General features: G+C 36.7%; 1 protein-coding gene and 1 pseudogene across 1 annotated transcript; one reads left to right on the top strand and one right to left on the bottom strand.

The window, feature by feature from the left end:
• Positions 1 to 2,006: 2,006 nt before the first annotated feature.
• LOC139702276 (olfactory receptor 1-like) lies at positions 2,007 to 2,951 on the top strand. Its single transcript, XM_071602983.1, has one exon. The coding sequence runs from the start codon at positions 2,007 to 2,009 to the stop codon at positions 2,949 to 2,951; it is 945 nt and encodes a 314-aa protein (XP_071459084.1).
• A 5,478-nt stretch (positions 2,952 to 8,429) lies between these two features.
• Positions 8,430 to 9,332, bottom strand: LOC114080612 (olfactory receptor 1468-like; annotated as a pseudogene).
• Positions 9,333 to 9,601: the final 269 nt, after the last annotated feature.

Genomic DNA, 9,601 nt, shown 5'->3' with positions numbered 1-9,601 from the left:
TCATCATACTGTGGAGATTAATCTACTTTACTCAAAGTCTACTAATTTAAATGTTAACACATTATAAAATACCTTCCTAGAAACATCTAGAATTGTTCCAGAAAAACGTGCCATCAGGGCCTAACTAAATTGTCACATAAAGTTAATCATTCCATACAGTGTGGGCATCAGAAGAAGAATTCAAATGAGGACTCAAAAAAATTGTGCCTTCCCCATATTTTATAAAATGCTCAGTATATTTATTTTCTTATGTAAATATTAGCAGGAGTCATCAGTATTACTCAAAAGAGTAAGACATCTGACATAGCCTAATATTGTCCATAAGTACAAATTGCATTTGTGAAGTGTGGCTAAATGGTTAGGTCCAGTAAATTTAAATGTTGGGAGAATTTAATAACAGTATTTTTTTTTTACGTAATGAGAACTCGCTGCCTTTAAAGTTGAAGGAATCTGTCCCAACCTGAATGACTGCCAACAAATATTACTGAAGCATTGGCCACATCAGGCACCATGCCAGGGGCTGCTCTGCTGCAGACATGGAGCAGACGGAGTTTCCTGCATGGAGTTCACAATTTGGTGCGAAGTCAGCTATCCACCAGTGATCAGCACATTTAGTGGTGCGACATGAGTGTAGAATGCTGTGGAACCTGCAGCAGGACTCACCTGGTCTGGAGTCTCAGGGAAGGTTTGTGTTAGCAAGTGCCTAAGGATAGGCCAAGTGAAGAAGAGGCAGAGGGGAGAAAATGATAGGCCACAGGAGGAACACCAAGTAAGAAATACTAGAGGCAATAATTATGACCGTAGGTCCAGCATTGCTGGAGAGTGGGATACAAGAGTCACTGTGGGGCCACTGGAGTCCATGGTCACAGATCAGGTAATGAAGCATCATTGTGCCCCTGAAAGGAAGGTTGCCTTCATCTGACGAGCAATCCCATAAGGCACTCATCAGAACAGGCATGACCAGATTTCAATCTTGGAATGCCACAGTGCAGATGAAGCATATTAAAAGAGAAGGGTATTGAGGCATGGAAAAGAGGGACATAAGTTGAGAGACGGCTTTCATAGTTCAGGAGAGATCATATGTCATCCTGTTCCAGAAATATGGTCTTGGGATAAGAATGGATGAAACAGCAGAATGAAGAGTGAAATCTCTAGGATATGTTAGATTGGAGTTGATGTTAAAAGAAAGGGAATGGGTGAAATAAAATTCACAGACTTGTGATTTGATTCTGAATTCCTTCTACTTTTAAGAATGTAGAAGAGGAGGAGGTTGGGAGAGAATTAAGTGAGATCATGTGTTTCATTAAGGACATATTGTGCTAAGGATTCCTGAATACATCCAAGAGAAGATCATCATTAAGAAATGGGATGCAGAGTTCTGTGGGTGAAAGAGACATCTATGCCTGAGTTTTTTTCTTTGGAATATTTGTAGAATTATAAAATAATGGGGTTTAGAAAGATACTTAAATAACATCAATATAAAAGATAGTGATGGAACCAGGAGTGGTGTCATTCCAGCAACTCAGGAGACTGAGGCAAGAGGATTACAAGTTGGAAGCCAACATCAGTAACTTACCAAGGTCCTAAACAACTTGGAGAGATCCTGTCTCAAAATTAAAAAAAAAAAAGGGCTGGGGATGTGGCTCAGTGGTAAAGTGTCCTTGGGTTCAATTCCCAGGAACGACACACATTAAAAAGATACTGATAAAACAAGAACCTAATGATAATCAGTCAAGCAGGTAAGAGAAAGATCAATGTATTTTTATCCCAGAGGAAAACAGATAAGTGTTTAGGGAAGGAGGAAACATGTTAAAAAGAATTCATTAAAAATCACCAATGCTTATAGGGTCTTAAGACATTTGTAGTTTAGAGGTTATAATTAATGTGGTGTTAATGTGACGATCAATTGCACAATGAAAAATGGACCAAGAACATAGAAATACATTCATCTTACTTGAATTTAAAGAGATCCTATTATTTTCTCTTAAAGGTACTGGAGACAGAGCATGAAAGGAAGGAACCAAACTATCATCTCAGAGTTCCTCCTCCTGGGCCTATCCAGCCAGCCACAGCACCAAAACCTGTTCTTTGACCTCTTCCTAAGCATATATCTAATCACTGTCCTAGGGAACCTCCTCATCATCATCCTCATTCGCCTGGACTCCCATCTGCACACACCCATGTATTTGTTTCTCAGCATCTTGTCCTTCTCTGACCTCTGCTTTTCCTGTGTCACCATGCCCAAATTGCTACAGAACATGCAGAGCCAAATCCCATCCATCCCCTATGCAGGCTGCCTGACCCAGATTTACTTCTTTCTGTTTTTTGGAGACCTTGACAACTTCATCCTTGTGGCCATGGCCTATGACCGTTATGTGGCCATCTGTTTTCCCCTGCACTACACCACCATCATGAGCCCCAAGCTCTGTCTCTCCCTGGTGATGCTGTCCTGGGTGCTGACCACATTCCATGCCCTGTTGCACACCCTGCTCATGGCAAGACTGTCTTTTTGTGTGGACAATATGATCCCCTACTTTTTCTGTGACATGTCTGCTCTACTGAAACTGGCTTGCTCTGACACTCATGTTAATTATTTGGTGATATATATCATGGGAGGACTGGTTGTTGTCCTCCCATTCCTACTCATTATCTTATCCTATGCACGAATTGTCTCTTCCATCCTCAGGGTTCCTTCTGCTCAGGGTATCCATAAAGCCTTCTCCACCTGTGGCTCCCACATTTCTGTGGTGTCACTGTTCTATGGGCCAGTCATAGCTCTGTACTTATGCCCATCAGCTAATAATTCTACTGTAAAAGATACTGTCATGTCTCTGATGTACACGGTGGTGACTCCCATGCTGAACCCCTTCATCTACAGCCTGAGGAACAGAGACATGAAGGGAGACCTAGGAAGAGTCTTTTGTCAGAAGAAAATTCCCACCTATGTATGATTGAAATTATTGGATTTTTTAATATCATTTTATCTAGTAAATGTATTGATATTAATATTGGAATATTATTCTAGATTGTTTCCCACAACATGGTAACTTCTGACGAAGTAGCATATCACATAATTGTTCAACAGGTAAAAGAGAGAAAGTTTAGCTAATTAGTTGGAAGGGGGTCTTGTTAACCTGGCTATGCCTTCCTGTTTCTCTTTTCTTGGTGATCCTGGGAAGCACAGGATAAGGGCTACTGTTTTATGAGACCTCTATTCTTTACATTCTTAAGTTACCCTCATATTTTGTTATTTTATCTCAAACATGCTTTGACCATGGCAGAATTTTTAAATAGTGCTCCATAATCTTACGTTGTTACTCAACAACATCTAAATATCTCCACCTCCCAACCTCCTTCAAATATCTCCTACACAATATTCCTGCACAAATTTTGGCATCATTCTCTCTCTTAATTTTCTGCCTTTTCCTGTCCCTAAATACATGTCTACATTAATTTTTCTGCCTTTTCCTGTCCCTAAATACATTTTTAACCCTTTATGTAATGCTGTCATTGCACAATTCTGTCTTTACATGTCGTTAACTAAGGCAAGGGCCCTATAAATTATTTCTCCAGGACTGGGCAAGGAAGCCTGAAGTTGGTAAAAAGTTTAGTTTTAAAGGACACCTTCTTGTTTGGTATTTTGACTTTGCAAAAGTTCCTGATATCTATGCCTTGATTACACACTCATTATAATTCAAAGGAAGTAGAAAAGATACTCTCACTATTTGTAACTACAAAATATGAAGTTCACTGACTTTCCTTGTCATTCAGAAAATCCGTTGTTCAGCTGGTGCAAGATCAGAGACTTCTTTTCATTTTCTCCCACATCCAAAAGAAGGGAGTAGCCACTCTTTTTAAAACCCAGATCCTCTATAGAATGGGCTGTTTCCATCTTGGTTTATTTGTTTCCCTATTTGTACCCTGTAGGTGATGGTATCCAAACCCATTTATTTCCTCCTTCATAGTCTGCTGACCCCACAACTGTCTAAATGCCAGAACTTCCTCAAAATTTCCCATCAATTCATTTCACTTCCTAGCTGTTCTTTTCATTCTAAACAATTTAGGATTGTTTTGTCTACTAATGTGAAAAATGTCATGGGTATTTTGGTAGGAATCTCATGATGGAACATATTGGTATTTTGATTGGGACTGCACCAAATCCATATATCACTTTGGGTATTATGGACATATTTTTAAAAATATTTTAGAAAAATGTACATGTTGTAATCACAAACTGTATGAACATCTTAACAATATTCCAATCCATGAATATGAGATGCTTTTCCTTTTTTTTGTTGTTGTCTTTCAGTTTCTTTCAACAAGGTTTTATACTTTTCACAGTAGAGATTTTTTTCTCTTTGGTTAAACTTATTTATAAGTATTTTAGTTAAAGTTTTACCTACTGTAATTTGGATTGTCTTCTTGATTTTAATTCATATAGTTCACTTTTGGTATATAACATTGCTACTGTAATTAGCTACTTTTTTACCTTGAAAAATTGCTGAATTTGTTTGTTACTTTTAATAGTTTTTGATGAAGTTTTGAGGGTTTCTAGATATAAGATCATGTTGGGCTAACAGAAACAATTTGACTTCTTCTTTTCATCTTGGATGTTCTTTGTTTCTTTCTCTTGCCTTATTGCTCTGGATAGGATTTCCAGCACTATGTTCAATAAAATTTGTGCAAAGTGGACATCCTCTTCTTCCAGATCTTAGAACAAAAGATTTCAGCTTCACTCCATTCAATATAATTTTAGCTTATTGTAAATGACCTTTATTATGTTGAGGTATATTCCCTCTATGAAAGATTTCTTGATGATTTTTAAAGGGTTCTAAATTTTATCAAATACATTTTCAATATCTATTGAGATAATCATGGTTTTTGTCTTTCATTATATTGATGTAGTGTATCATGTTTATTGATTTGTATTTTGAACCATTCTTGCATCTCAGGGATTAATCCCACTTGATTATGATGCAAATCTTTATAATGTTGTGGATTCAGCAGAGTAGTATTTTACTGAGAAGTTTTGCATATGTGTTCATTGAAAATATTAGCTTGAAATTTTATTTTCTTTCTTTTTTTTATTTTTACCTCTTTGGTTTGGTATCAGGGTAATGTTGGCCTCATACAATGTGTTTGGAAGAATTATGTCTTAAAAAATTTTTGAATAACTAAGAAGAATTGGAATTAATTACTCCTGTTTTGTAGAACCTAACAGTTAATATGTTTTTCTTTGATGGGATACTTTTTTATTATTGATTCAAATTTGCTACTTGTTATTGGTAAGTTCTGGTTTTTATTTCTTCATGATTCAATAGTAATAAGGTATATGTGTCTAGAAATTTGTCTTCAGAAGAATACTCATTTTAAACAGCTTTTGCAGATGAATTTTTATATAATAAAACCAATCAATTCAGAATTCAACAATTTACAACACTTGCCTAGCATACATGAAACCCTGGGTTTCATAACCAGTACCATAAAAAATAATCTAAAACTCAATGAGATTTTAAGTCTTGAACGACTTCAATTCTCCTCAAAGACACTTGATGAAATCCATGCCAAATTCCAACTGGAATTATTTTTATGGAAACAAACAAGCTTATTCTTATATTTACTTGAAAGAGAAAATAAGTAAAATTTCTAAGAACTATTTGAAAATCTAGAAATGTTAGTTGATTCTATGCCTAGCAATACCAGTATATATCTGGAAAAAAAAAAACTCTGTAAGTAAAACAGTATACACTTGTATAGAAATTGACAAAGAGATCAAGAAATGAGGAAAGATTTGAAGAAATAGTCCTGTGGGGGGAATTTTTTTATGATGAATATGGTATTTAAGTTAAATGTGGTAAAGAATGCAGTACTTAAAGAATGGTACTGGGATGATTGACATGGTAAAATATTAAATGAATTCCTTACACTCTTTTTTTTTTTTGAGAGAGAGAGAGAGAGAGAATTTTTTAATATTTATTTTTTAGTTTTCAGCAGACACAACATCTTTGTTTGTATGTGGTGCTGAGGATCGAACCCCAGCCACACGCATGCCAGGCGAGCCCGCTACCGCTTGAGCCACATCCCCAGCCCCAATTCCTTACTCTCTTAAATAAAGTGCATTTTAGATGGTTTAAAGCACTAAATAAAAACTACAATTTATAAAACTATTTAATACAAGAAAATATTTAAATTCATGCAAAATTCAGAAACTACACTTTTTAAGTTTCACACATTTGATCATGTTAAAATAAGAATTTTAAAAATTAGTTTATTAAACAAGCATATTAACTTAGTTTCCCTTTCAAAACTTGTATATTACCATAATGAAAGCATATTTTTAATTAAAATTAGCAGTACCCCTTAATTCAAGATTTACTTTTTTCCTAGGATTAAAAGTAAAGATAATTATAAGGTGAAAAATTATAAAGTTAGCTTTGAATATAATTTTAAAATATCTCAAGAATACTTAAGAGATTTGTGAAGATGACATTTATTGGGAATTAATTCATTTATCCCCATTACCTGATCACTCCTGAAATTAGGAACTAAGGTGTAAGAAGTCAAGAGGACCCAAAATTACCCTGAAACTTTGAAAAACATTCATCAGTATGCTGGAATATTCTACTTGTTCAAAGCCACAGGGTAAAGTATGTGCTGATTGGCATCTATTTCAAAAAGAATGGAGAGAAAATGGCAGGCACACAGAGCCTCATTGGTGTCCCCCTAAACGTTAGGGAGTAAGGACTGGAGGAAATAGTAAGCCATGAGCCAAATTAAGAACACTATTACCTGTGTCTCTTGTCAACAGCATTTGAAAATGATATTTTCAAAAGGCTAAATGTAATGTGGCAGTGCTAGTCTAAGGAAACATCAGTAACCACATTGCTCTCTTTTGGCAATCCCCCTAACCTGTAACTTAGTACAGGGTGTAGGGTGAGGGTCCAATGGGATTCTTTTCCAAAATGTGGCTGAGAATAATCCTTTTTGTGAACATATACCCAAAATACACAAACATACACAGTCTATTAGATAACTATTTGGAAGATAATGTGAATCAAGAAATAGAATGTAGGACAAAGAGCATATGTGGGTAAATAATAAAGAGTTCAACTTTGTGTGGTCAGAAAGCATCAAGTGAAGATGTCCATTGAAAAATGAGGATAACAACTATGACATAGGCTGCAGAGATGTGGAGGTCAGTGCCATTTAAAAGAAGTTGAGGGCGGGGATGTGGCTCAAGCCATAGCGCGCTTGCCTGGCATGCGTGCGGCCCGGGTTTGATCCTCAGCACCACATACAAACAAAGATGTTGTGTCCGCCGAAAACTAAAAAAAAAAATAAATATTAAAAAATTCTCTCTCTCTCTCTGTCTCTCTCTCTCTCTCTCTCTCTCTCTCTCTCTGTCTCTCCCCCCCCCCGTCTCTCTCTCTCTCCCTCTCTCTCTCTTTAAACAAAATAAATAAAAAATAAAAGTAGTTGAAATAACAGATTTGGTTGCCATCACTTGCAGGGGTCAAAGAAACTAATGACCAAGAATGGAAACCTAGACAATGATACCTCCACAATATAATAGTCTGCAGTCTTAAACAGGTTCAGTACTGACGCATAGTGGAGCATTGGCGTGTTCAAATTCCACATTCTTCAATCTTTGACACATAATAAGATTCCCTCTCCTTCATGGAACTATCACAGGAATTAAATAAGATCATGAATGTAAAGTTTACTGATAACTTCAAAAACCAAGGAGAGAAAGGTGATCCTTAAAGAGTGAGGTTGAAAAGCAGACTCTGGACTCCTTGACCATTCTTGAGGCAACAGCACTTAGGGCCCCAAGAGGACTTTCTTTCCAGCAAATACAAACTAAATTGCTATAAGAAAGCAAACATAATGTGTATTTGAATACATATCAAGTAAAAAGGAAGGAACATGCATACATGAGGAAAAAAGAGAAGTAAAAAAAGATTAACAGAATGATGTGAACACTTGCTCAGAAAGAGATTTCTATTTAGGAATGAAAAGTTCAATCTACAAGAGCGACTGTTGACCTGAGTTGTTTGAATCTTAGCATTGACCTAGGCAAACAGACAATCATTTAAAGCTGAGTTATGGTTTTCAAAAAGCAACACATGATAAATTAGTGTTTTAATAACTTCAGACAGAAATTTGAATTAAATGATTTAAATTATGCCTTCCGAGGTCAGCTAGAATTGACAAACAAGAAACCTTCCCAGTAGGTCACTGATAACATCTTTTACAACAACTACACATCACCATTTCAGTTTTTATTTAATGGAAAATTATTCCACTTGAACAGAAACATGGAAAGAAAGGTCTACAGTAATATTCAAATATCAAGCTCAGTACTTATACTGGACAACACTGTGTACAAATTTCAAGTGTTACCATGATGCAGAGAATAGAACTATCTTCTAACAAAAGACTCTTCTCAGGGCTCCCTTCATGTGTCTGTTCCTCAGGCTGTAGATAAAGGGGTTCAGCATGGGAGTCACCACCATGTACCTCAGAGCCATAATAAAATCTTTCACACTAGAATTGCTAGCTGATGGACATAAGTAGAGACCAACAATGGCCCCATTGAACAGTGAGAACACAGAACACGGGTGGAAAAGGCCTTGTGGATCCCACGAGAGGAAAAAACCTTGAATATGGAGGACAAAATTCATGCATAGGATACAATGATCAGTAGGAATGGGATGACAATTACAAGTCCTCCCATGATAAATATCATTAACTCATCTACATGCTTGCCAGAGCAGGCAAGCTTCAGCAGAGCAGATATGTCACAGAAAAAGTGTAAGATCAGGTTGTCTGAATAGAAAGACAGTTGCCATGAGCAGAGTGTGCAACATGGAATGGGGCATGGTCAGCACCTGGGACAGAACCACCAGGGAGAGCCAGCTCAGGGCTCACGACAGCTGTGTAGTACAAGAAGGAGATGGCTGCATAGGGGTCATAGGCCATGGTAACAAGGAGATAGCTCTGGAGGTTTCCAAAAATCAGGAAAAAGTACATTTGAATCAGGCAGGCTGCAAAGGGAATGGATGGAACTTGAATCTGCGTGTTCTGCAATAGTTTAGGAATGGTCACATAGGAAAAGCAGAGATCAGAGAAAGACAAGTTGCTGAGAAACAAATACATGGGTGTGTGGAGATGGGAATCCAGCAAATGGGAATGATGATGATGAGGTTTCCCAGGATGATGGTAAGATACATGGAAAGGAATAGGGCATAGAACAGGTTCTGGTGCCCTGGCTGGATGGGCAGGCCCAGGAGGAGGAACTCTGAGATGATAGTTTGGTTCCTTCCTCTCATGTTCTGTCTCTAGTATATTTTACAGAAAATAATAGAATCCCTTAACAATCCAAATAAATAAACATTGTTCTATTGTCATACATTGTCTGATACTCATCATATAATAATTAATTTCATTTTCTTTATAATAATCTAAATCTTTAATGCCCAAATGTCTATTTTCTGCATAATCATTGATGTCTTTTTCCTTAACTTCTCTGTAACATGTTTGAATATTTAATGCTTTCCTAAACACTGTTGTCTATTTGCTTCTGAGACAAAATGCATTG

This window comes from Marmota flaviventris, chromosome 17 (assembly GCF_047511675.1).
Source record: "Marmota flaviventris isolate mMarFla1 chromosome 17, mMarFla1.hap1, whole genome shotgun sequence".
Taxonomy (NCBI): Eukaryota; Metazoa; Chordata; class Mammalia; order Rodentia; family Sciuridae; genus Marmota; species Marmota flaviventris.
The sequence above is the reverse complement of the archived record's forward strand: the minus strand, read 5'-3'. Positions and strand labels throughout refer to the sequence as shown.